The 27,940-nt window shown below is 43.1% G+C and overlaps 1 protein-coding gene across 1 annotated transcript in view; it reads right to left on the reverse strand.

Moving 5' to 3' along the window:
- Nucleotides 1-272: 272 nt before the first annotated feature.
- The window catches only part of Pio (zona pellucida domain-containing protein piopio), a 106,828-nt gene continuing 79,160 nt past the window's right edge, over nucleotides 273-27,940 (reverse strand). The window contains exons 5-9 of the mRNA XM_076326543.1: nucleotides 8,907-9,074; nucleotides 7,985-8,190; nucleotides 6,415-6,577; nucleotides 5,352-5,537; nucleotides 273-4,418 (exon numbers count right to left, since the gene is read on the reverse strand). Of these exons, the coding sequence (XP_076182658.1) occupies nucleotides 4,215-4,418; nucleotides 5,352-5,537; nucleotides 6,415-6,577; nucleotides 7,985-8,190; nucleotides 8,907-9,074 (927 nt within the window). The 3' untranslated portion in view covers nucleotides 273-4,214. The remainder of the gene's footprint in view (nucleotides 4,419-5,351; nucleotides 5,538-6,414; nucleotides 6,578-7,984; nucleotides 8,191-8,906; nucleotides 9,075-27,940) is intronic.

Here is a 27,940-nt window from a genome sequence, read left to right on the forward strand (position 1 = left end):
AAGTAAATCAACTTGCAGATTTGGAATAGAGCCGAGAATCGTCGAAACACGAGAATGTGAGTATTCGTGTACATTTTTATGCTTGTGCAATATGGCGTTTGGCGGTAAAAGTCGTTAATTGCCGTCTTGAAGTATCTTTAACGTTCCTTAAATTAATACGACCGTATTGTTATTCGGATTTTATTATTGTTATAATGTACATCTTAGGTTAAAAATGCTTCAATGTCAAATGATACGATGTACGGGATATTGAGAAGTCACGTATGTTTATGGTTACAAGATTTATTGCGTTTTCGTTATTTACACAAGTTCGTTGTAAGGTCTTTTGACAAGGGTCCAGAGTAACGTTGCGGGACCTAAGAAGAATCATGTGTTCTTAAAAAAAAGTTTCTATACAGGCATTTTCGTCCCCAATGTCGCTATGAACCAATGCCACGAGCACGAGCAAACGATAACACGCTCGTTTGTTATACGTTCGCCGGCCATTTCCAATCCGCGACAGAAATTCTGTGGACTGTCGGTCACGCAAAATTATTGCACTTGGTGAGAAATTCGCAGAACGTCGTAACGCAGAATTTGTAACCGTTACAAATTTATACAATTCGATCGAAAATCAATGGTCACGATACAGACGTTTTGTACTTTTGATCTGATAATACGCAAAATTCGTTTCTTAAATGGTTCGAGTGTCTGCGAACATTTGTTTCTAAACACGCACAACGAGTGTAGGCCAAGTGTCGTGACGGAATTCGAGCCGGTGTTATTCTTTCTATTTCCTTATTTCTATCCATTCGTAGTTTTTCTTTGTGGTCGCTGCGAACACCTTCGGTAGAAACCAACCTCTGCGATACGACATTCAATAATAAACACTATTCCGTGAAGGGCAGTCCACAGAGAAGGACCGTCGCCAGCGTATAATCGCTTCTGTAAACCGAATCGACGTTTATGCATTTTTTTTTATTTTCAATTTTTCGTATAGCAGCATTTTCATGGGTTACGAGTTACGTTTGCGTGTCCGTTGTTCCTTCTTTTTCTCTCTTTTAAATGTAAATTTTACGATCTGTACCCACCACCACGTTGGACCCAGTTACGCGACTGCTTCGGCAGTTTCTCTCTTTTTCGACGATTAAAAACTAAAAACGCTCCACGCGCCGGCGAGTCGTCGGTACCTCGCACTTCTTTCGATTCTTTCTCGCGAGATGGAGCTACCGAATGGTTATGTCTCTTGTCTATATTTTACGTGTCATTTTTTTCGTTGCGAAAGAATCGAAGAAACGGAGGGAAGTACGCGATACTTTCTAACTTAACGAACGAATTTCCAGAGTGAACAAATTGCGCTCAAAATAGGAGAATAGTTTCTCTTTTCTTAGAAACTTTGTCGAAATAAAATCGATAAATTTAATCGAACTCTATCCAGTCGAGTTATCGAACGAAAACACGAGTGACCTTAAAATGTCCTTCGTGGCTCGTCTTATACATTTTCTTGCTTGATATTTAAAAAGTTTTCATATTTATCGTACAGTAATTTCGTGTCAATTTACATAGACTTTTATTCGTATTTTTGAGCGTTTTTAAACGCTCCGGTGATTCGTTCGTTAATAACCGGAAGTACGCGATACAAAGAGCGCCGACATCGGAGCAGCACCTCGATTCAATTAAACTAATTTTACGTTTAAGCGTTATAATGGATTACAATCTGATTATACACTCACTTATTGCCACACTCATGCGAGGGTCACATTGTCGCAAGCACGAGGAAACATGGATGTTTTCGAGTACTCGTTATTTCTTTTTTTTTCTTTTCTTTTCTTTTTTTTTCGTTTTTGCATTTCTGAAACGACGTAACTAGACTTGTCCTCGATATTACGACAACGGGACCTAATCTCACGTAACACGAAGCACGGTGCTTCGTCGGAAGCACTTAATAACCAATACATCCCATGCAACTCTCGAGTTGCTCGTTAAGAGAACTATAATTTGTTTAAACTCGTCGAAACTCGTCCCTGATCATCGATTACTAGGAGCCGGTATATCCTCTCTCGATTGAATGGGCAGTTGAAAGGAAATTATAAACATGAAACTAGATCATAATCAAAGATATCGAAGGAAGTTGGAATATTATTTATTTTAATCAGAAACGTGCAAATTTTTTATCCGGACAAATGTTTCGAGCAACGAATAAAATATAAACAGTACTTTATCCGGTTCTCGTGGAATAAACATTAGAAGAAAAATTTTACTGTGAAATATTTCACAACGAGGAAATCAAAATTTTAACGTTCGATCGTAAATAAATCGCTATAGGTTGATTTTATTCGTTACGTTTGATTGGAATAAAACTTCATCCATGTTTGATCCGAATCCTCGATTGGTAAGCAACGACTCAAACATTGTCTGCGTGTGATTATTTATCGCAATTCTCGCTTTCGAGTGACAATTTTTACACCGGATTCAAGTAACGGAATCATCCCCTCAAATGATTATATTTATCCCATTAAAGTATCGTCAATGGATTGGTGAAGTTCTCCCAATGAAAACGAGTCCAAAGACGACCTTGTTCGGATGATTTTTAATCACGCACGAAACAAGTCGCTTTCGAGTTTTACAAATACGTGTGCTTTCGAACACGATCGTGTCTCGACTCATTTTCATCGGGCAAATCTCGTCAATTCTTTCACAGTACTTTCGTACAAAGTACTTGAATACTTTCACAGTACTTGAATACATAAAAAATTTATTTCTTGCAGAAATTATCTAGATTCACGTAGATTGTACGTAGAATCTAGTTAGGTAGATTTGAAACGCCACTTACCCCGCTTTCGAGGGAATCTGACTTTGTCACTCGATAGCCGTGACTTTGCGAATTACCGTGTAGCAGTCTTCAATCTCAAACTTTGGGTATCTCTTTTCTCCGTTGTTGATTATTAAACATTAAAAGAAATATTGGGTACACTAGGCTCAGTCTTTGGCTCAACCGCGATAAAGTTGATTTGGCAAAGACGTTAAGCTGCAGTCTACAACTTCGTAACAAGTTACACCGTGTATCGGTTAGGTCGGTATTCGTATGATCGACCATCTAGGAACTTCCCTGTGTTGTTGTTATCGGGACAAACGATAAGAAAAATTGACTCGATCCAGCGTTAACGTTAACACAGTCCACGTTCGACTTAACGAAACGTTTCACCTAAATGTTCCACGGAGTCGTTCGATCGACGTTTTGGAAAATATTTCATTGTTACCAGTCGAGGATCGAGACAGGTTTCGGCCAGCTCCGCGTATCAGAGATCGTTTCTCGAGTAGAAACAACGCGTCGGAGTGAGTGAGGTGACTATAAATATGGGAAGAGATTGCCATAGACGTAAGAAGGAAACGTGCCAACACTTGCACGGAAGTCGAAGAAAGAAGGACGGTCGGTACTTAGAGTCACTGGGGCGTTTGATTCGCTTTGAAGAGTCTCCCGCGTACTAGTTGACTTCACCTTAAACGTTAGAGTGAGTCGTATCGCACGTTGGATTAAGTTAAATTACCGCGTTGGTCGCGATGAACAGAGAATATTCGTGTAATGCGCCATTTTAGTGCGGCTGCTAGGTAGGTTAGCTAGGACAGCGTATACCGGACTAGTATACAGTATGTATATAATAATAATAATAATAATAATAATAATAATAATAGTACATATATATTTATATATAACCTATGTAAATTAAAATTAATCCTATGGGATTCTTGTCGATTCGTTTCGAGTTTACCAGCTAGGCTACTTTTTCTCTAAGTACACGGCCACGTGCTTAAGTAACAAATTTAACGAGATAGTATCAAAAGGGCAGTATTGGAAAAACGGTGTAACGGATCACCAAAAGAATGGCAAGATCGTTATTCGAAAAGAAAAGAGAAGAACACACGCGGATTCCGTGGACCGTTCCGATAGGTTCGGGCACGCGTATGGACCCGTATTTCTGGATACGGGACTACTTCCTCGAAGAGTTGAGAAAGCAACGTTAGTAGCATCAGGCAGTTGAGCAAAAGGTATCTCGTTTATTCCACCTAAATTCTCTGCGCCTCGGTTCAACCGGGCCGAGGTAGAACCGATTGTTCGAAATTGGTAGCTTACCAACGTAGTCGACCCACGACTTTTCGTTCGTTTCGCTAACAGTGTAGTTTAGAGTTCCTCGTTCGAACGATCCCTCTAGAGGGGTATCGGGTATCGGGTGAACTTAACTGCTGTGACTGTACGCGGTGTTCGTGTAGGGTCCACTGTAGATGGAGGAGCCCGTGGTCGAGACACTCTTGTGTCGCCTTTTGGCAAGTAGGACCAGGATCGCGGCGACCACCGCCAGCATGAGGATCAGACCCGCGATCGCGATGCCAATGGCGAAGCTCCTCTGTGAGATGCAGATGCTGTTGGGATCGTCGATAGTCTGGAAACATGCAGAGACGTGATAATTGTTTCTCTCCTGGAGGAATGTTCCTTAGTATTTACACACGAGAAGTTAACACCAAACTAAAGTATTGTCCCTCCAGAGGTGGCAGTTCGCGACTCTCCGAATGGCAATTGTTACTCTCGCTCCTTGGAATATTGAACATTCGAAATCGATAGTCCACGAACGATTCAATACACTACACCTCTTTCCTTTGTGAAACGCGAAGCCAGAACGAGCCAGAGACATTTAATCGCTTTCACGGAAAAAGTCCCATAGTTTCTCTCTAACCGACAATCATTGGTCCCGAATTACTACCGATCAGAGAGATCTCTCTACACAGGGTTAACATTGTGTCGTAGAATTCTGAATCTCTGGAGGGCAGTTGCGTAATTTTTGATTGTCTAGACATTGCTACTATATTGGCAAGTAAGTCAGATATTAAGTTACTTCTTTCTTATGGAAAGTTGGAGCATTTTCAAAATTAATTGTCAAGATTTGACGCGACGAGTCTTTGTAACTTTAGAATAAGCAATTTCTGAAAAAGTAGTTGTAATTCTACGTGACTCGTTTCTTGGCATTCTACCATTTTAACACCGAACTGTTCAATTTCACAAAAAGCAATATCGATGGGTGTTTGCAATCTCCGCAAAAGTAGTTGCAATTCTAACTCGTTTTCTAGTCCACTATTTCAACGGTGAACCGTTCAATTTCTCAAAAAAGCAATACCGATGGACGTTTAGAATCTCTAAAAAGAAGCAACTGCAAAGCTACGTGACTCGTTTCGAATCGATCCGCTATTTGAACGCTAAACTGTTTAATTTTTCCCTCTCGTCGCGAGCCACCAAGGTCAGCTACCAGTATCGGGAATAATAACTGAAAATCGGCACGCTGGTACCGCGAGACCAACCGTGGAATACAAATGCGGCTCACCCTTTCTCTGAAGACATCATCGCTGAAGTCTGCCTTGGTGCCAATGTCCGAGGCTTCGTTCACATAGAGCCCGCTATAAACCTCGATAGTCGCTGGTGTTCCTCCGTCCAGGCCTATGACACCCTTCACCGAGTTGTCGTTCGTAGTATCCCTGCGTCGTCTCGATATCGAATTACACGCCGGTGGCTGCAACAACGGAATATTGATGATCACTTTTGGAAACTTTCCAACCGACGCGCTTTGTAACCGATCCATCCCCGATGATTTCGAACGGTTACATAACGTACGTTTCGTCGTTGCTAATTGTACTCGATCGATACAATCGAGTCTTTCGTGCATCTACTATCGAACGACAAACATCGTCGATACGAAGAACGGTACGAATGGTCGACGAGACGTCCTTGCACCCTCTCTATCGAACCAGTTACTCTTCGATACTTAACCGTCTCCTGTCACGGTTGCGCGTGTTGCAAATTCAACGGTTCAGCGATTGCGCTCACGTTTGGACGAGTTCGGAAACCTAATCGCGAAAGCTGCTTGCGTAGCCGAATACGTTCCACGAAAATGCACAATTCGTTTACGCAATTCTTCGTCCCGTAATCGTTTCCAAGATTTTTCGGGAGTCAAGTATCTTTAGAAATCTTTCGTTTGAAATGGTTTGACGATTGTGCGTTCAGTCGGCGATTAATAATCGGTAACCCCTTGTGTATCTTACTCCAAGTATTGTTCAAAGTAGTAGTAATATCAAAATTTTCACGATCGTTCGACCGTTTTTACACTAGAGCAGTTCGTTTGAAATGGTTTGACGTTGCAGCGTTAAGACTGTAAACGAATAATCGGTAATTTAGGGCCTTATGTATTTCGCATAAAATATCGTTCAAGGTACTGGCCCGTATTTGTCCAACTGTTCCTTTACGTTTTATCATCGCAGGAGCACGTCTCGTTTCGTTTGTTATCATCGGCTTTACCATACGCATTGTTGAGGCTTTAAAGGGAGGTTTAAGGGCGGTGGTGGCGCGCAGTGTAGTTGGAAATTTAACGGGTGGAAAGGAATTCTTATTACCGTGTTGCTGCATCCTTCGTCGTGTTTCACGCACAGTCTGACGTTGCATTGGTAGTAGACGCTCGCTGTGTAGGGGAATTTGTGCGCTTGGAAGTTCACCTTCGCCTCCGTCTTGTCCCCGCTGTACGTGAATTGTCCCATAATCTCACCGTCGACCGGGCAACTAAAAAATAATAAAAACGTTGTACAAGCTTAGTCTTAAAAACGATACTCCATCCGGTTTTACTCAAAGTTTACTACTCATAATTTTAGTACGCTATCGGAACACAGAAGGAGCGAGTTCAATGTTTCGTTTCGAAACAGGTTTACTCTACACTTCGAAAGTAATAAAAAGGTTTTTACAAACTTCGTTTCTCAAGTTATCTGTTGTACCTTCACGATACATCCGCTTTTTGATTGAAATAACAAGTGGAAGATGTAGAAAAATGTTTATCACGGCGTTGGATACTTGTCAGGGATCAATCTAAGTGTACGGATCGGTAAAAATTCGTAAAACTTGTTCCAACTTTGAGACTCGGGGTCAAATTTTTGCTGAAGAACTGTGCGTGGAAAACGATCGATTTTCTCACGAAAGATCGTTCATGTTTTAACCGATTAAAGTGCACAGAGTTGCTCGTGGGCGTGACGCGATTCGTCCAGTTTATCTCCCATTACTATGTGTCACTAGTGCCATCTAAATGTAACTCCGCGTGTTTTATTCCGTTTGAGTTCGCGCGCGCAATGTCATTGGCTGGAACAATCTTTTCTTTTCGAATCTTTTATCCTTTTGTTGGGTGGAATACGTTGGAAGAATAACAAAATTCGTCTCCGATTTTTATACTTAAAATGAATTTTACATGCTTTTACTTCTTGACTTGTAAACGAGGTATTCGAACTGAGAATAGTTACCCTTTGTAGTCTTTTTTATTCGTTATTTTCAAAACACTTTCATTAAAACTTGGAGAGAATTAAATTTTACTTAAAATCTTGAATCTGAGACCAGATTTCGATGCATTCTTCCGCATTAATTTTTCTACCAAAAAGTTTCACATCCGAAAACCATAAAATATGTTTGTTTCGTATTCGATATAACAATACTTCGACTAAAAAATGGCTGTACCTCGAAAGTAGACACCAGCACTCGCGCGTATTAGATTTTCGTTAATTTCGAGATGTGGAATACGCTTCGAAATTTCGCAACGGGTCCGCGGACACGAAAAATTCAATCTTGGTATCGAAATTCGTATTTTGACCTTGGAGTGTAAAATTCGGCCGCCTTTGTATCGTGCAGGACAAGTCGAAAGGGAAAGTGTTCGTGCAACCTGTTGACGTCGTATCAGCTGATTTGCTTATGAAAAGAAGTCAGTGAACCGACCCGCTTTGTACCCTGAATTCCGGTCCTTGAATAATTCATCGAACGCTCCGACGCGGCCGGTTTATTTGTACGAGCCGAAGAATTGTTCTTTCGAGCACTTTCCTGCCTATTATTAGATAGGTTCGTGGGTGGAATGGAAGAAGGATGGCGAAACGAACCGTATCGTTGATTTTCGGAGGAGAATCTTTTCGACGAAAGTGTACAATATAAAATTACCCCTCGTCGTTTATGAGCCTCTGCTCCCCCCATCCTAGGCCGTCGCGCACCAGGCAATCGGAGATCTTCAGACCGAACATTTCCTGTTTGTCGATGCTAATGACCAAGGTCAGAGGGTCCCCGATCTTCACGTTTTCCGCCACTTGATGCCTCGTTGGATCTCCGCTGAAGATCTTCATCGTGCATCCTGGCATAGGCGCTGTCGCCTGTCGAGAACACGTATTACTCGTCTCTGAACGTTTCGCGATCGTCCACTCGAAAACTTCGATCGCGTAATTATTTCCGGTTAAATTGGTACCATTAGAGACGTTCAACGAAACGAATGGTTTCTCTCCTCGCATTTTCTTCGAGTTTTAGGCGATAAAGATCGCATTTCTACGTCGAGTTAATTTATAATTAAATATGGAATCACCCTCGGGAAAAAATTAGAATTATTGGGTAAGTGCACACAGAGCGATCGTATCAACGTAAAATATGATATAATGGATAAAGTAATTTACTACTCGGTACTCTTATTCGCGTTTAGCGAAGAACGTAATGTGGGTAATCACTGAATGTTTGCAGGGAGATTTGTTACAGTCTATATGGTCACTTCTATTCACCTTTAATGTCGTTTTTATCGAAACTGTTTTTCCTAGTTGATGACCTTAATAATCCTGACACCAATGAAACAATCTTCGCGAGCCTTACCACACATACGGAGTAATTTATCTTAACGATCGAGATTTCCAATCGTTCTATTTTTATTCGAGAGGATGCTTCCTGAAAAAACATCTTTTTTTTAAGTGTTTTACTCTAGTAGAAGATCCCCTTAAACGCGAGGCACTCGGTGTTTCTCGTTAGCCCATGAAATAGACACGTTACGAGTTCTTTGACGAAACGTCAATTAGGAAGACAATTCTAAATGAATATGCATGTTTACCTGCAACGGTAGGGACTGCAGCATGGCCACGTGGGTCTGGTCGTTCGTCACCACTTTGTCTCGTGTCTGGTACCGACATCTTACGTGAAAACCCCTGCCCTGGTTCGTTACCAGTTTCAGATGTGGCTGCACCACTATCGTGTTAAAATATTCGATACCACCGTCGTTCTGAAACAAAATACAAGAAATTCGGTCAAAGGAAATGCACTATTCAATGATACATTTTCGAAACGAGTTCTCTCGACGGCCCAGGAATAAAGATCTTGTACAAATAATTATTATTTGGTATTATAACCAAGCATCGTGTAATAAGAAAATGTTTCAAAAATTTCAAACTTGGAAAAATTCCTATTTTATTTTGAAATGATACATAATTGCAATTTGTATCATTTTAAATTAATCTTGTGAACTTTTAGAACGATGACTAGGTACTGATAACTATTGCAGTTGTCTCGCTACTGTTTTTGATATTACAACACGAAGTATACAAAGAACACCCCTCTGGAACAGTGTTCATAGAGGGAGAGAATACCATTGCACCGGTAGGATTAAGTCTAGAGGTTCAAGTTCATATTCCGGATAAAATCCAGGTCTAGGACGTATATTATAATGAGAAAGAAAGATCAGCCCCGGGGTTAAGGAGAATGTGATACCATGAGTAAGTAGAACGTGGACAGTGTCGAGCATTTTTGCTTAGCAAGTCTTACGAAGGCTGACTAAAATGTCTGACTCAATAACCACTTGCAATTACTCTCAGAACTGATTTCTTTTTCTCTCGTGTATCCACTTACTTCTTTTATCTCGGATCTTAATAAATTCGCTACCAGCAGGCCATTTTAGCGCCAAGGATCATTTAAGGGGCTTTCACCTTTGGAGATCGAAAAGACAAGATTCGTTTACTATATTTTGTTGGTCGAGAATACTGTAAAATCGGTTTTAAACTTTGCACATATTTTTAGGAATATCTGAAAATACTCTCGTATCTTTAGAACTACCTCGACGTAAGAAATTTTTCTATAAATATCTAAATATAATTATCTAATAATTCAATTTTAATAATTATTAATATAATAGTAATTTTCTTTACTGCACGAAATCCTCCCAGAGAAAAATTCAAATAAGCTATTACCAAAAAAAAATGAATTTTCCAGTTAAAATTTGACTTCTTTGCAACACAGGCAAACTATTTTCTTTACAATTTTGCCTACCCGTTAATTCTACATCTATACAACGTTCCCTGTGTTACATTAATCAACGCTACACGAGAGACACGTTGCCTCGGATACAGGAACGATCTGTTCAGTTTCTCTCTATTTGCACGAACTAATTAACCAGACTGGTCGATGAATCATCGGGCAGAAAAATAACAGAATCAGAAACGAAAGTACGGTAAAACCAGAAACGGTACTCTGAGGTCTGACAGCGTCGAAGATTTTCAATTATTTCAATAGTTTTCTTTCGCGTAGAAAATATACAAAGTAACTCCCCAGTCGAGTTGTACAACCGATTCTTATCTTTGTTCCTTTCTCTCCAGTTGTTCGTATATACGAGGGTAGTTCCAAAAGTACCCGATCTGACGTATAGATGGCAATAGTTGTTCGAAAAGAACGATCAAGGGAGAAAGTACCGACCTTATACGGCTCAAGTACGAAGGTTGACCAGTATTTGTTGTTTAGTATTTGTTTGGCAGCTATCGATAGTGAACGCTCCCGGTGAATTTGTAAACACGGACAAAAATTGATTATCGTTATACGATACAATACTTTCTATTGTATTTACCATTTAAAAGATCTCACTCCAACTAATATGGATAGTTCACGCATCCATTGATGACCAAAATCAATGAATTAAACTTCGAATTACCTCCTCGCGCACCCTATTTGTTAGATTTAGCCCCCTCGGATTATTTTCCATCTCGAAAATTGTCAAATTTATTCTTAACAAAAGGAACTCGTCGTACCTCTACGAACTTTGAGTATTCAAAGTCTTTGAATTTACAGTCGATAAAAAGAGAGTATTTTTTACGACTTGTAGGTATCGAAATATTCCCGTTACTCGGATCTTGATCCACGAATAAAAAAAAAAAGAAGAGATTCCTCTTTCTCGTCGCGATATCGTGGAAAATCCACTTTTCTTTGAAAGAAGTTCTCTTTGTCCAACGCGAACGGACTGCTCTCTCTTCGAATCCAACACGGTCTGGCGTATAGGGATTTCGGTGCCGTCTGTTGCAATTCCCAGCCGCGTTTATGACCGTTTCGGCCGCGGTAGTCGCGGCTGTGACGCCGATCACGTTCCGCTGGACTTTCAGTCCTGCGAGCAATCCATCTGTCCTTGCACCCTACCGAGCAAAAACCGGACCGTTCGGTCCTCGCGTTCTCGGTCTCCGTTCTCTCTCGTTCCTTCCGTCTGGAAACGAGCGGAACCCTCGTCTCTCTTTCCCGCGCGTCCTCGTGAATCTCGACTCGGTTCGCCCCTATTGTTCTTTTGCCTTTGGCGCACCGTGGAAGCCGACGAAATTGATTACTTATTAATTCCCTTAATGGTCGTTGGCCGGTGACTCGCGAACGGAGCCCGGCTCGCGCAAGAATCTTCGAAGAAAGTTCGAGCCAACGTCCCGACGAGCCACGACTCTTCTTCAACCGCTTGGGGGATCCCTTGTTTTTGTTTTACCCCATGCGTTACCACTCGCGGGTATTTAATTTTCCTCCTCGGCGAGCTCCCCTCGCGACGCTCGAACCAGTTGCCCGCCGGGACCATTACCATTAATGCGAACGATAATCCCCGTTAATGAAGATAATTCGCAATCAGAGCTTCTTGCAGCTTCCGCGGACAATGGGTGTAATCGGGGCGATGATCGTCGGCCTTAAAGGACGCGGACGATCACGCCTGGCCGTCACGATTACGTATTTTTATACTTCTTCGCCGATTGATCGATTCTGGCGTTACGTTTGCATCAGTCTGGTGAACAAGTACTCCTCCACGGAGTACGGAGAACATTTTTGTGCTCGAGAATGTGTGCTTTCAATTACGAATACTTCTCTTCGTTGTTCAGTACAGATTAGGTTACAGATTATTTTGGGAGTTGCGTTGTGTCTCTTCGAGGTAATGTATACATTTGAACGAATACATTTGTACGGAGATGCTCGACAATGCTCGTATTAAGAATTCCAAGTCAAGATACAACTTTAGGGTCGGTGTATTCTGAATTCTCTTCGACCAACTTGATCCTTTGTCGAACGTTCTTCTCGCGAATTGTCTCCGAAGCTGACATTTTCAGTACATAGTTCACGTGATTTGCAACACTAGTTTCAATTGTAAAAGATCTTTTCGAATTCCCTATAGTCGAAAGATTAAGAAAAAGATTGAATTTCTGTCCTCCGGGTTCCAGAGTCACTGTTCATATCGACTTTCTCTTCGAAACAATAATACCGACGTATCAACGACGCGACGGACAGAACTTACGCAGCAACCTAATAGTTATTTTGCCTTTGTTGAAATCGAGAGATCGAGTTGCGGAGAACCTTCATCGGAGACCACTTTCAAGAGTGTAGTTCAACGACGAGACAACAACGACTTTGAGTCAAAGTATAATATTATCCGATAGTAGTAGGCGGTCTGGGTACAGTACCCGTAAAAGATATTATTGCGGTTTAATTACGCTATTGAACAATACGATAACTCTCTAACGATTCTGAAAAAAAGAAACTGAATCATTTGGAACACCGTTGCACCGTTCGAAGAAGTTTTTCGCAATTTGTCGTCGACGACGAAACTTAGCGGTCCAGAACTGGCGTGGCGCCAATTTCGGACAATAAACGTCGCGGTTGAACAACAAAGGTGCAAAGTGATTTCACAGAATCGTGGAAAAGTACTACACGATCTCCCGTTCCGAGTGACATTGTAAAGTAAGCACTGCGACCTTGGCATTGTCTTCCGCGAAGCTTCTTCTGGTGGCTGTCACCGAGTTGTCATTAACGTCATTAACGTTTTCGCAACGCGACGCGTATTAATTGCACGTTTCTTTCTCCGTGAATTGTTGAACCGCGCACAACGGGCGATAAAAGAAACACGACACGAGATCGGAACCGACCACGTTCATGGAAAAGATAATGGTCGTCTATTTCGCGAATCTAATTAAGTCGCAAGAGTCGCGATACGATCTCCTGCGAATCGAGAACGAGATAGTCCAGGCTGCTGTTGCTCTTCGAGGCTTCCGGGTTTGTAAACTGTGTCCTTTGGGAACCCGGGGTTCCTGACGTTTCGCTATCGTTTCGGAGCGTCGTTGCTTCACCGATGAGGATAGTAAAAGACACCCGGAAGTCTCGGTGTTAACTACGAATCGAGAAATTACTCGAGGCAGGGAACAGCTAAGCCCCGGTAGAGGCTTAGCTGAAATTAATGATCGGAGAAGGTAAACTACGTTTGGGTATTATTAGTGCTCGCGTAGACGATCAAGGGTACACTATCCACCGGGTATCGTTAGCCAGGAGTTCGTCTAGATCGATAAGTTCTTGGTAAAAGGATCGAGAGAACACGAGTACAGTTGCGGTCGTGGTATGTTCAACGAGGAATCTACGAGACGCTGGCTACGTATTTTTTACGTAGGTTTCGAAGATTTGGGTATGGTTGGTCTAGACTACATGTAGATTTCAAATCCTCGTTAAAAGGATCGAGGGAGTACAACGAACACAACAATAATTAACCTCAATAGTCACAGCTTAGAGAGTCCACTGTATAATCTGTTCACCGAACAATCCGCGATCTCGTTTTCGAAGACTCTTTTTACCGAACTGTTTAAAAAGTAGGATAAGCCGAAAGGTAAGGAACGCGTGGAAAGTTGTCTCCCGAAGTTCAAGATCTGTATCGAACCGCAAGGAGAACGGCTGGTCGGAGTTTGCGGGCACGGAGGCTGCGCGATGATTCTCGTTGCACACCGTGTATATCGAGCAGCCAACGACCTTCGACGAAGTGGCTGGCGTCCGACCTCAGCAAGGATACTCGCAATCTGCAGTGCATCGGCCCGAGAGCCTCGTCAGATCGCTGACTTTACGTTTCACACCTACCTAGCACCGAGGCACATCGCTTTTATGGCCAGGACCGTGTAAACCAGAGGCCTCTATTTACAGGCCTGACCATGATTTCTCTCTCCGCGCACCGCAAACACCCTAAAGGCGTGCGTCGCGTTGTCATACGATCCTGACTCCTCGGCAAAACGACCACCGCCCGATACGTACTTTTTCAGTATTGTATTCCTACCGACCAGACCACCCCGCCGAGTCTATCTCATTTTTGCGATTTTGCAATCTCGCGGGACGATTTTTATGCGGTTCCCGTCAACCGTGCTTCTCGATGATGCTGGGAAAAGGGGGAAATTCCTCGAGCCTGGTTCGCGATCTTGCGTACACTACCAGCCATAAGTATTTCGGCACTCGAATCAAATATTTCTCTCTAATCTTCTCTGTTCGGTTGCATCTTAACTTTAAACTAACTCGATTCGAATTCTCGTGAAAGTTTCATCGGTATTGTTACAATTGCAATAGCGATTTTAGCCTCTTCGTCACTGGATCGAGCAGCGATGGGAGAAACCTTGGCGCTGAATTCGTTTCACGATTCATTTAGCAATAATTATACTTCTACACGGATGGTCCGATTATTCGTGAACGAAGGAGTAAAAGGTGTTACGAAAAATCGAATTTTTTACTCGCGTGTCTGTCGTTTTTCGTAACTCGAATATCTAGAATAACTTTGTCGATAACGATTGGGTGTACTCGAACGCTGAAAGATCAATAAATAAAATAAATTTTAGAGTTACGTGTACGTTACTTTTCGGTTTACGAAGAAGGAAAATATTCTTGAAACTGTATTTTTAGATTTGTATTCTCATTTCAACATCGGATTTCATTTCGATCAAAATTGATCCAAGATTAATAACGATTACTTCTCGTGTTTTTTTTAATGTTATTACGAACATATACGTCAGAATTGTCTTCCATTAATATATTCGTGAAAACATTATTTTATTCAAATAAGTAAATATATTTTTACATTGTCACTGTTAAGATATTTTATCCATACGAACTAAACGTCTTACTTGTTCCGTAACATCGATGTCAATTCTATTTCGAGATATTCGCATCATATCGATGACAAAGCCTTCCTATTAAATTCTCCCAAGTATGCAAATACTTATGGTCGGTAGTGTATCCGTTCGGTACTACACATCTATGTTCCTACTCTCGGTCTGTCTTTTTCTCGACTAGCCAGACCTGTTTCTCTCTATTGGCATTTCGTACGTTGCAGCTGGAATATAATAATTCAAGACCGAGCCCCGAAGTCTCTACAAAGATCTTTGTGTCTCTTTTATCGCCGAAGATAAGAGTCGAGCTCGCGAAGATAGGAAACCGTGAGCTCTCAATTCCAAAATCGCTATTATTCCCTTCGAAATATTCCAAAATAAAAGACAATACTTCAAATCGCAAAATTATTCAACGAAACTCCTCGTACCTGTCGAGTCATTAGGAAACGGAAGATAATTCGACGAAGAGAAGAGAGCGCATCGTGGTGCAATATACGCGTTAATAAATCGTAAACGTACGAGTTAGAGGGAGGTACTAAAATTCGTGCTAACTCGTCGATGGAACGGTTGCTACGCGTTGATAATCGTGTAGATTCGAGCTGGGTGGTGTTTCGACCCACCGCGGGATCATTTTTAACGCCGGTGAGATCGGATCGGCTCGGCTCGGTACACGGTGATGGAGTACTTCCACCTGAATCCGTATTACCACAAATTGCCAGGATCATTACCGAAGGTCGATGCCTACGCAATAAACGCGCTTCCTGTGGATCGTGTTCACCAGACTAGGTGCTCATTGCCGAGATGAGGTCACACGGGTTCTCGATTAATCCCATCCACGACATTACGTAACCGTCCGTTGGTATCGATCTCCCTGTTGGATCGTGCTGGCAATTTTATCGAGGACGTACCGAGAACCTCTTGCCGTTTTTCCTTCGCGTTTACCTCTCCTCTGTACGCGATGATTCTCCGATCGTCGAAGCGATCTGCTCGACGGACTTAGTTCTCTTGTTCGATTATGGACCGAGGAGCTATCGGAATAACAGTACAGCTCTTCGTGGATACGAGCTTCTCACGCGAGCGCATTAATCCCGATCGCGAAGGAACGAAAGTTTCCGTACCCTTTCGCGAAGGTACACGCGATACGACGACAATATTTATCTCGGCCACGTAGGGTCGGGACGTCCCCAAGGATACTCGATAGCTTTCGTCGAAGAGGTTCGCGGAACCGCCATTAATTAGCATCCCGGGAAAGAAGTACGTCGAACGCGCCTAATGTATTCAGCTCGTCGTGGCCTTTGGTCTCCGCTCGATTCGTCTCGGACACTTGGTACATCCTGGAAGGCGAGGCTGGGAGTTTTCGAGGTCGCCGATATGAGAATCCCACCTACACGAACGGGTCCGGCGGGCTCGAGGAGGAATCGCGCGTTTACGAACACGGAGCCGAGGACTCGAGCGTGCATACCTTTGGACCCGAGGATAGAGACAGTAGGGGGAAACGGAGGGTAGCGGACGAGACGCATGAAAAGGAAGAGAGGAACGAGCAAAAAGAACGCGACAGGATCCTACGAGCGAACCTACGGACGGATCGCCGATACTTCCGCGCAAACACGTGCGATGGATGCGCGATACCACTCCCGGGAGTCTATGCCAGTTACGCGAGTCCGAGCTTGGCGATGATTTCGGGGGTAACGAGACAAGTTCCGATCCACTGGGTTTGCCCTATAGTCGTGGACGATCGTTTGCAACGAGTTTCGCGATTCGTATATTCGGTATTTATTTCGCACGGTACGCGACAATTCTTTTGGAAACGTATACTCGAGCGTTTAGGTAGAATTCTCAAGGGGGATCGAATCGGTGATTTTGTCTCTCATACGAAGAGGAATTACTCAAATTACAAAATCGTTGTGTCAATGGCGCGATAATATCGGCTTACTATTTTTATGAAAGAAGAACGAAAGTTTTTCACTCGAATGGTTCGCAACAGGCCCTACCAAGTTGTAAAATCGTGTCGTCCAAGTGTAGTCCGTTTCACGGCTGGAGTGAACGTAGGAGAATTCGCTCTGGTTTGAACGGACACACCCACCTCGGTCGGTAGAACTCGTCCTTTCCGCAAGAACACGAACTGTTACAGCGTACGGTGGATCGACCGAAAGCGCGAATTTATAATAAAGTACCGTTGCCCACCGATCATACGTCGTTCCGTTTCCCGCGAAGGTCGAAGCATTGTTCGCGGTACGTGCTCTAACGGTTCAAAAATCCTTCAAAAGTATCCATCGTCGTGTTCGTATACCGTTGGTTGCCGCGGTTTATCGCGCGGCTTCGCCCCGGTCAGTGACGAGGCAACAAGAACGACAGGAGTTGAATTCCATCGCCGGCGGATGAGGAGTTATCAGACCGCAAGGCATTCACGGTATTCCCTTCTTGCAGCGTCACGTATGTAGCCAACCATCGGAGGTATCGCGTCAATTTTCACGGCGATCTCTTGTCCACCCGCTAGAACGACTCACTCCGCGGAAAAGAAACAACCGGGCGATACTCAGTTCGGAGATCTCAGCGTTTGGAGATCCATCCACGGGGGAAGAAACGATCGAACGGTACGCTTCGTTCGGAGATCCCATTCTTTATAAATTCATCCACGGAGGAGAAACAACTGGACGATACACTCCATGGGAAGATTCCATCGTTTATAAATTCATCCACGGAGGAGAAACAACCAGACGATATTCCTCGTGCGAAGATTCCAGCGTTTGCATCGATATCCATCCGCGGAAAAGAGACGAACAGACGATACGCTTCGTTCGGAGATTCCATTGTTTATAAATCGATCGACGGAGGAGAAACAACTGGACGATATTCTCCATGGGAAGATTTCGTCGTTTATAAATCCATCCTCGAAGAAGAAACAACCAGACGATATTCCCTGTGTAAAGATTCCATCGTTTGTGAATCCATCCAAGGAGGAGAAACGAGCAGACGATACTCTCCGTTCGAAGATTCCATCGTTTCGAAATCCATCGATGGAAAAGAAACAACCGGACGGTATTTTCCTTTTAGAGATTCCATCGAACATCGAGGCGCTGGTATCTACGACGAGCTGTTTTTGCGAAGAAACGAAACGATCGAGGAAGGCATCGAAGGGTAATCGAATCCGGTGTCGGTCGCACCGGTGTCAGAGTTCAAGCGAGGCTTCCATTCCCCCGTGTACGACCACCCAACGCGACTCTCCGCGTAAAAATACGACTATTCTTGGCGCAGCCGAGGAGTTCCTCAAAGACACGCCACACGGTGGTAACCAGGCATGCGTTTCCGATATTCCGAGATCGTTTCCCGGGGCCTGTTATCTCGTAGGAATCTTCAGCCGTTCGATGATTCGGTTCATCCTCGGTCGATAGGATCTCCGATACGTTCAACCGGTAATTAGATTCCTCGGGGCTGAGATCGCGCAGTGGTGAATTTTGGGAATCCAGACGGAAAAAGAATTCCCTCGGTCGGCTCGGTAATAACACGCCCCGGCGGCCGTTGCAACAAAATTATAAACGACCGTTGAATTTTCATCGCGCGAAACGTTATGGACGTGGATTATTATAATTAACCGGCGCGTCTCGTGGTCAGATGTTTATTGGGTTCTGGCACGAGGATTCGTATTCGTTGTTGAGGATCGGGGGGTTTATTACAGGCGTTGGTGCGCACGGGGCGTACGGGGCGTACGGGGTGTACGCCTTTTGGCCCCTGGCACGAAAAGATCACGGTAGCCAAGGGTTTTCATGCAAATGAACTATCAGCCGACTCATCAGCACCGCCTCTTGATTATTATTATTAATGTTACCTACGACTTTCTCACCCGCGGTACTTCCAATCTACCCTGGAAACATTTATCGTGCACCACACCTGCAATTAGGGTAATTTTAATAACCGCTTGGATGCACTGTTCGCCGAGCCAGCGGTCTCGCCAAGCTTGCAAAAATTTACCGTTGCGCGGATAACGCCGAGGAAAATAAAGTCGGCGGGCAAGAAGCGTACTCGTTCCGAGATGAAAGGAACCAGATAGGCGTATTTTAATTCCGATGCGTTACTTCTACGCTGGTATTTCGAGATCGGAAGAATAGGTAACGATTGGCTCGCGATAAAATACCGTGGATACTATGTCCTTCGGAAATAGGACCATTACTGTAAATAGTTTTATAGATCTGGTATGATAAACAGGTGTGAAGCCTCTCCGGCGACCGAGGCCCTAATTACTCTCATTAGTCGAACATTACGTTACGTGTCGCACAAATTACATATTATGGTACGGTATATCGATTGCCTGGGAGGAGATGTTTCATCGGTATTTCCAACAGTACTCTCGTTAAGAGTAATCGATATTACTCTTTGTAATCGATATTGAAATTTCACCGATGATGGAAAACTGTTGCTAAGAAACAGTCCACGTTGTAAAATCTACCGAAAACAACTTTCGATCGCGCAGACGGAAATTATATTTTAAAGGATGGTCAAATTTGATACTTTACACCCACGTTTGGTAAACACAATAGGAGTTCCGCAGAAGGGTAGGATTCGCGAGAACTGTAGCGGAGAGTGCACGCGTGCAGGCTCTGCTCGCACGCACGTGAACGCTACGATCCTTGTCAGAGATTTATATTCATCCGCGACAGTGATATTAATTCCACCGCGACCAGAAACCCACGAGAGATCTTATTAGCCAGAATTTACGTAACGTCCACAAGAAGCGGTCGTTTCCGTGCTTAGTTCCCCGAATCGGTTCTAGAATTCTAGACTTTTTCGATATCCGTGGAATGTGCGTGGGTGTGACCGATGCACGAGCAGATCAAGCTGCACGGAAACTCGTAAAGTTCGTTTTTATTTTCTCCTTTTTTCGCTCGTGCAACCTTTAAGTAGAACGTGACGATCGAACGAAGATATACGAGAAACATAACCGCCACCCAGAAATCGTTTCGAGTTCGTTTATCTCTCAAATTGAACGCAGAGACGGAATCTGGTGATTCGACAGTCTCTCCAAAGTGGGCTAAACAGAACACTTGATAATCTTCTTGAACAAATTGAAGAGTTTTGGGTCTGCTTGTGTCTCTACGAAGCTCGTAAACTTCAACGAGATCCACGATCATTCTGAAATCGCTAATTTCCAGGCTGGATTATTTTCTCCGTAGAACGGGATGATAGATGACGAAGATGACAAGGTCTTCTCGAAGGCGAGATCTTCCGCGTACGTATCAAGTGGAACGCGAAGATCGATCGGTGTTGCCAAAGATTCATCTTCTCGGTGGATGTCGAGATTTTTAGACCGATTTATTTTTCGATCGCTGGTCAAAGCGTTGCAGGATCGACTGAGAGCGAGGACGGGAAGGTTTTCAAGATCTACGATCTTTTTAAATGGGTCGGAGAGTTTTACTCTACGGACGAAACGAGATGATGGATGATTCCGAGGATTCCGTGGTTTTCCCGATGTAAAACGGACAGACGAGTGCGTTTATACCGCGTGGAAGATGGATAGAGGATTCCGAAGATTCGTATAGAGACGTATGTAAATGTAACAAGTGCATCCTGGGATTCGCCCTGCCCGCGGGATACTTTGTGTACTTATTACGATGTATCTAGTAGGCTGAAGCATTTCTCGGGTTCGACGTCCGGTCAGTCCAGGCTCCGACTGCAGCTGCAGCTGCACTACGTCTTACGCCACGCGCTAGGAACTGTAATCCTTGTAAACACGATCTTCGTTGCTCTCCGAGCTGACTCGGTTCCCTTGGTTCTGTACGAACACGTTGCAACGTTTCCTATTTGTTCTATTCTACCGGAAGGTCGGTCCATGCCAATTTCTGACGATACCAGAGACGAAGATTCACGGTTGAGTAAGTTTAACGATGCGCGAAACTCTTTCGTCGAGTTGTTTCGAGTACGTGCAGCTTTTACAAATAGCGATGACCCAACGTTTCGACGTTTCCTCGTTGCTTCTATTCTCAGAGTTAATTGGTCTTATCGATTTCTTACGATACCGTGTAAAACGTTTATCGCCGAGCAATTTTAACGGTAGGTAGGATTCTTCGATCATGATGCGCAGAATGTGGGCAGATTCTGTGAACCGCGGAGACTCAATATTGCAAACTCGAATATTTACCTCGGTTATTCCGATGGTTTCAGGAATTTCTTTAAACAGTTCTAACGACGAGAGATCCTTCGTTAAGGTTTTTTAACGTTCCCGGAACTTGCGAGACTCGGTCTTGGGAATTGCAGCGATATTTGCCGTACGTGTGCGCGAGTTTATAAAATATGATAACACCTTCTACGTTAGAAAGATATACTCAGTATTCTACTTAGTGGATCTACTTGGTATTCAGTTATCGTAGGTCGTGGAGTTTGTATTTCGATGTTAAATTTTTAGGCGTACCGAGATGTAAATTTTCCTCGATAGTTACTTTGTACATATTTTTTCACCAAATTGGATTCTAGTACGGGGAAACTTTCTCGTTGTTTGATTCACGAATCGTCGATAATTAACAGTTTCGTTTCCCTGATATCGATCACGTTTCCGAAGCAAGGCGATAAACCGTCTTCCAAAGATAGGTACATCGATTCGTCAAATCGCTGTAAAAGTTCAATAACAGTTTGGTACGGAGGATGGCGCTATAAATAATCCTGACGCGGTTTGCGTGTACGCGAGACTCGCCTGTAACCGATGATGTCATGCCGCGCTGTACACAATTGGTAAGCGATAAAGGGAGAGACACGCATAAGCGTGGAAAAATTTCGCTCGTCAATATTTGTCGTTCATTGCGTATGCAGACTCTTGCGCCGCAGAAGAGCTACTCAAACGTCGTTAGAAACACCAGAATCGACGAGCAAATAGTCGTGTGCTAGTCGGCATAACTCCTATAGGGTGTGTCCCACGTTAGGGAGGAGTTGCATCGATGCGGATTCTATCGGTCAGAATTTTGTAGACCGTGCAAACAAGTATGTCAGGTCTGCAAAGAGATCCAGAAAGACGTTTACATTCAGCACAGACCACTGGATGACCCGCAGTCTGAACTCAACATAGAAACGAGTCTAAATTTAACACAGATCGGTAAGTGACCTGTGTAGTCCACACAGGATGAATTTTAAATTCGGTATAAATCGGTAGACGACCTGTACGACTATATAGGTTTAAGTTTAGACTTGAACTCAACATGGGAATAAGCCTAAATTCAGCACAGACCTATACATGATCTGTAGTCTGAAATAAACACGGTTTATTTACCGATTTGTGTTGAATTTAAATCTCTTTCTGATACGTAACTTTTGGACCAGGTACTAGGTTTGTTCGATAAGTTTTATCGAACGTTAACATTTAGGAACGCAGACTATATTACACGCTGGAGTAAAAAGATAAGTGGCGTACAATATTTTCTAAAAAATCTCTCGTCCCATAAATGCAACAATATACCTGCGATTTAATCGTAAAATATGACTTGGAAATTTCTGAAAAGACCGTTAACGATCGAAATTCCAAGAGTTTCGCGTCTAATGTTCCATTCTGATCGTTCAATCGTGACGATTCTGCTTTCTTTTCGTTGGCTACACGAGCACTTGATCTCGGGGAGATATCATCGCCGCGGCCACAGCCTCCGGAGGACGAAGCTTTGTAGATTGCAACTAATTGCTGCGTGCAACCGAGACCGGAAATTAAAAGACACACGAGAGGTTCGAAGTGACATGAAAATTGAAGGAAAATTAAACCGAGTGATCTGATAGCGGGGAAGATTGAACTTCTCCGTGACTTAATAGTACCGGTTACAGGATCTTCGTCTCTCGAAGACGTTCAAAAGTTACCATTATATTACATTATTGGTACATTATTAGAGCACGTTGTACACAGTGAGTCGTACGGTTCGATAAGATCGTATCTGTCTTATGATTAACAATAGAAAAAAATTCTACAGGAAGATGTTGCACTCTTTCATAATGTCTAACTTCCTACAACATTATCTCTTCCACGATTATAACGGTGCATCTGCAAAGTTTTATAACACTGTTCTTTAAACGTGATTATCTCTATGTTTTTATTTCCACGCAAACCATCACGTTATTTTGAAGCTGGGCAAGAAATTATTATTTTACGAGATATTTCAAACGTGGCGGTGGAACGTTCGAGCTTCCACTCGAATATATATATTCGTGCATGGATTGAAAACTTTGTAACACCTTGTAAAGTATATACTTCTTGAATGTTAAACGTGTTACTTTTTATAAGTAGAGTACCGTGGAGGATTAATTTACGCGGAAGAATATAGTTCCATTTCAATTATGTGTGTACGTAGGTAGTTACAGGAAACAGTTCTAACTGGTTCGACTTCTCCCTTTAACACTTCCTTCCATTGTCAACCTTAAAAGAGGTATGCTCCGATCAAATTACGTGACTCACTTTGTATATTACGGTTATTACGTATGTACGACAAGTATTATGCGTCGCACGGTACATCGAGTCGCGTAAAAGAACGAGCACAGAAATTGGATTAGTCTCTGGGATGTGGTAATCAGAAGTTGTTGTTATTATTACGTTGTCATTGCGAATTATGCTAAACAAAGTGGATCTAATATTCCACACTCGTTACGTATTTACGAGAAATATGTAAATTAGCCCTGTTTAAAATGCTGTCCACGGCCCAGTAGTAGGTCGTGCGAATTTCTCGGTGGGCCATTGCACCGAACCGACACGACCGGCCGTTCTCGCCTAATTTTCTCGAAAATTTTCAAGGTAACTATCACGTTCTTTTAATATTACGCCATCTACGAAACGCCAAATAATTGAATCTAACGCTCAATTTACAATTAGTACGAATTTTATCCGTAAACCGACGTGACTGGAAAGTAAGGGTTGAAAACAATTATAATGAAAAATAATTAGGGCCGTTTTCCGTGAGAAAGTAACACTATCGTGAAGATGCAGTTTTATATCATTTTCCTCCATTTTAAAGCTAATTTAAACATTCGAAGCTCGCTTGATTTTGTTAAAAATTAGTACAGTGACTCATCTAATTTCTTCTGCTTGAACGTGGTCTAAATAGTCGAATATAGTTTCGCATTCATGATTGTAATCGAATATTGTCTTTGAACCGATGTGACCAGGAAGCAATACCCAAGATCAATTTTTATTTCATTTAATGATTGGTTGCGATCATTTCGTGGCTGTAAATCATTGCAAAGTCCAACAGACCACAGTTTTACATTTCGCGATGACATTTTCAGGCTATCTAATGACGGTAGAATACGACCTATCGGGAAATGGAAGGTTATGGGAGGTTATGGGAGGTTGTGGGACAGGGTAGAGGCCTGCAAAGTTGCGCAAGTGAACCGTGGTCAGAAATGTTTGAGAAACACTGTCGCGAAGCACAAGTCGTCGGATTGCGCGAAGGAAAACTCCAATGAGAATCGAGCAAACTCATTAATATGATAAAGTGTACACTTCGGACTGTGGTTTCCCGAAGTGTGTCAATGAAATTCGGAATGTGTCGCGGAATGCGTGACAATGAGAAGAGACATAACGCGTCGCGTACGCGACGTAAAAGAATGCTAGGAAAACGGCCAGATCGTTCGTGCATAAAAGGGGAACTTAAACATCTTGCGTAAGTTGCTTCTCGAGTATCACGTCGTCAACTTGGTCGTGTTGGGCGAGTTGCGTCTCACTGTTTAAAAATAGAAACAATAGAAACGAACACGTTGCAATACTTTTCGACGAAAAAATGATTCAACGATGGGGCAAAGTTTTCCTTTTTTATATTGGAGAAGGTGGAGAAGAAGTTTATTTTTTCTATATTGGAAAAGATGGAGAAGAAGTTTGTTTGTTCTATATTAGAAAAGATGGACAAGAAGTTTATTTTTTCTATATTGGAAAAGATGGAGAAAAAGTTCATTTTTTCTTCCAAGATTGAATACGCCATTGAACCATTTAGATGGAATCGTGTCAATAGTACGTACGTGCACACGTTAGAACGTAATCAGCTGGTTCTAAATATAGTTCTTCCGTATTGAAAATTTCGTTCGAACGTTTCCTCGACTACGATATTAAAATAGAAGAAACTTCGTGAACTTTACATGCAAGCAGCGTTGAGTGAAATCATTTACTCGGGGAAATGCCGCTAGACTGGTCGATCGTTGGAAACATCGACGGAATATTCGAAAGTATTCGCGATTTCACGTTCAACGTGCGAATCTTAATTGCCGTTACAAAATTATAGCCAATCGGTTGCTCGTTACAAACACGATTCCGTTTCGACTTTTAAAGAAATTTTCCATGCCCGCCAGAGGGAATTGTAAGCCTTTCGAAACGCACGAAAGGCTTACGTTGAATCGTATCTTGAGCGCGCGAAATGAGTCATTTAGGTACCGCGCGTGGGCGCAAGGATGTATCCTTGTCGACAGGACGACGAAGAGAATTAATTCTAATCAGTAGGTGAAAGTCGAAATCCTGTTCGGTGCGTCGGTAAGACGGTCCAAAACAGGTCTTCGCGCGTGGGTGTGGGTTTTATTGAAAAGGTAGTCGCGATTCTGACCTCCCTCGTGGCCTTGGACCTCGCCTTTCCAGAGAAATCGAGTTCTCCGGTTGGCGACAGAAATGTCTCGTGGTCGAAACCGACTCCTTCGTCCCACGAGTTCGTATTTTTTTCGCTCCTCTTGGCTCTCTGGTCATCGGTGAGCATAATATATTTGCACCGGCCGGCTTCTCGAAACACGTTCTCGGTTACCTGGAAGCCTCTAATTCGATTGTTTGTAGATTTCGTAATCCGTTACCCGTCGAACATCCGATCGGATCGTTTCTGAAACTCTTCCAGTTTCAGAGGATGTCTCGAGTACGCACATTTTTAAACGAAACATCTGGAAATCGATGATATTCTAATTGTCACGACGGTACAGATCGTCCACGGCGTCTCTTCGAAACAATAGGTCGTTCAATGAGTTTCATCGAACGACATTTCCGGAAAAAAGGATAATTTGTTCGCGAGCCTGTTTCCTCTTGCAACGTGTCTCGGTTGGGAACACGGTGGAAAGTATCCGGTCGTGTATCGAATACGGAAGATACTCGTAGGCGAGGGGCAAATAGAAAATCGCAGTAAAGGGTAAGAAACGGGTTAACGAGGAAAAGGAAGAAAAGGATGATGAAGAAGAGAGCCGAGGTTCCGAGTTAATGACGCGAGAACGCGGAGAAGTGACTTCAACGTTGTCGCTGGGGTTGCTTTCTTCTCGTCGGTTCGCTTCGTCGATTTTCTCTATTTAATATCCTGTCCTGTACGATTCCGTTCCTTCTAGCTCCTTTCGTTGCTTCCAGAACGATCCCGACCATTCCGACCTTAACAACCTATCCTTTGGTTTTAAATTAGACCCGGGGCGACCGTGGACAAATATAAAATTCTCATCTTGGCCTTACGATGAGTCCCCTGTAACGATTCGAATAAATCGGATCCCCTGGCCAACTCTCTCGACAACTCGGGGAAATCTCGGTTCGGTTAACTGCTAATCGATAGACGAGCCCCTCGAGCTTCGTTGGATTTATAATATCGAGAGCGTACATTCATCCAACCGGATGTTGACGTTCAGTAGCGATGATAAAAGCTCGACGGTACGCTTAACAGTTATCGAGATCTCGAATTAGAACGATCGAACCATCCTTCACGACTGGTTCTGTATATTGCGATGGAAAACAGGGAAATCGAGAATTATGACAATTTTGAAACATTGTTCACGAGTAGTTCCATCCGTAACGTAGAGACGTGCGGTAACATCTTTTCGAAACAAAATACCCATTCGTCTTTTACCGCGAAGTGACTACAAAAACAGAGATCGAGTTTTTCTACTATGTGGAAAAACAATGTATTCGAAGCTACTTCTCCGTAATCTCGTTTCATAGATCAATTTTTATCGTCTCTTTTATTTATCTCGATCGTAAAGGTTTGCGATAGGGGTAATTCGAGGATCGTAAATTTTTCTCGGATTACTTATGAAAAAAAGAGAGGCGCGACTCGTTAGATTGTTTTTATCGAATGTATTACGAGCAGCGATGCGTGTGTTCGTGGGGAAGGATGAGCGATTATAAGGTTAGGTATCAATTAGGATATAGATTTATTAGTTGGTAATAATGTATGGCATAAATATGCGAGGTTTAGAGAGTGGTACCATTTATATTTCTGTGCTATTCTTTCCGATAACGAATCGATAGAAGTAAACTTTGTTCTCTCGTTAGGATTTTCACCCCCAATTTCGACGCAAGTTTCGTTCGTACGTTTAGGCGTACGTTTACACCTAACTCTGGATTGAAGGATATCCTGGTAGCCAAACTCGCCACGTTCTCCGTACGTTTCCACGTTTCTCGAGTTCTCCCGTTAACGCGGTAATATTCTAAACACCATCGGACGATCGTTCGCGCGATTGTTCCTAGAAAGTAACTCTCGTCGACTTCCTGCGGACGTCCAGCGCTGAATAATCCAATGAGGGAGACTCTCGTCCGGATTCACGAGTCCTCCTCGGACAGAATCGAACATAAATCCTGACCAGGACGGTCGTCGCTAAGGTATAACTTAATCAACGTGTCGTTCGCCTGTCCTTTGTTGGCTTCCAGGGGAAGCTTATAATCATAGGACTGTCGGCGATCCACCGAGTCCGTGATCCTCGCGAAGGATTTATAGGCAGCCAGGATAAGAGCGGCGAACCCGATCCGCTCGTTTCCCGAAGATCCGGTTCTCTGATTAAACGCGATCCGCTGATACTTCATTTTACAACAGGATGAGTTTATAGGGTCCAACGGTTACGCCGGAAAGGATCTATCATTATCCTTACTTACGAGCGGGTGATTCGGTGTTACGTTACTCGCAATTAATTCTTCCCACTTCCTAGCGGGTGTAGGCAGGCCAACGAGCTTTGTCAGAATGAACCATGGACCCTGTACAGGCTCGCATCGATTGTCTTATGGTGC

Source organism: Ptiloglossa arizonensis, chromosome 14 (assembly GCF_051014685.1).
Source record: "Ptiloglossa arizonensis isolate GNS036 chromosome 14, iyPtiAriz1_principal, whole genome shotgun sequence".
Taxonomy (NCBI): domain Eukaryota; kingdom Metazoa; phylum Arthropoda; class Insecta; order Hymenoptera; family Colletidae; genus Ptiloglossa; species Ptiloglossa arizonensis.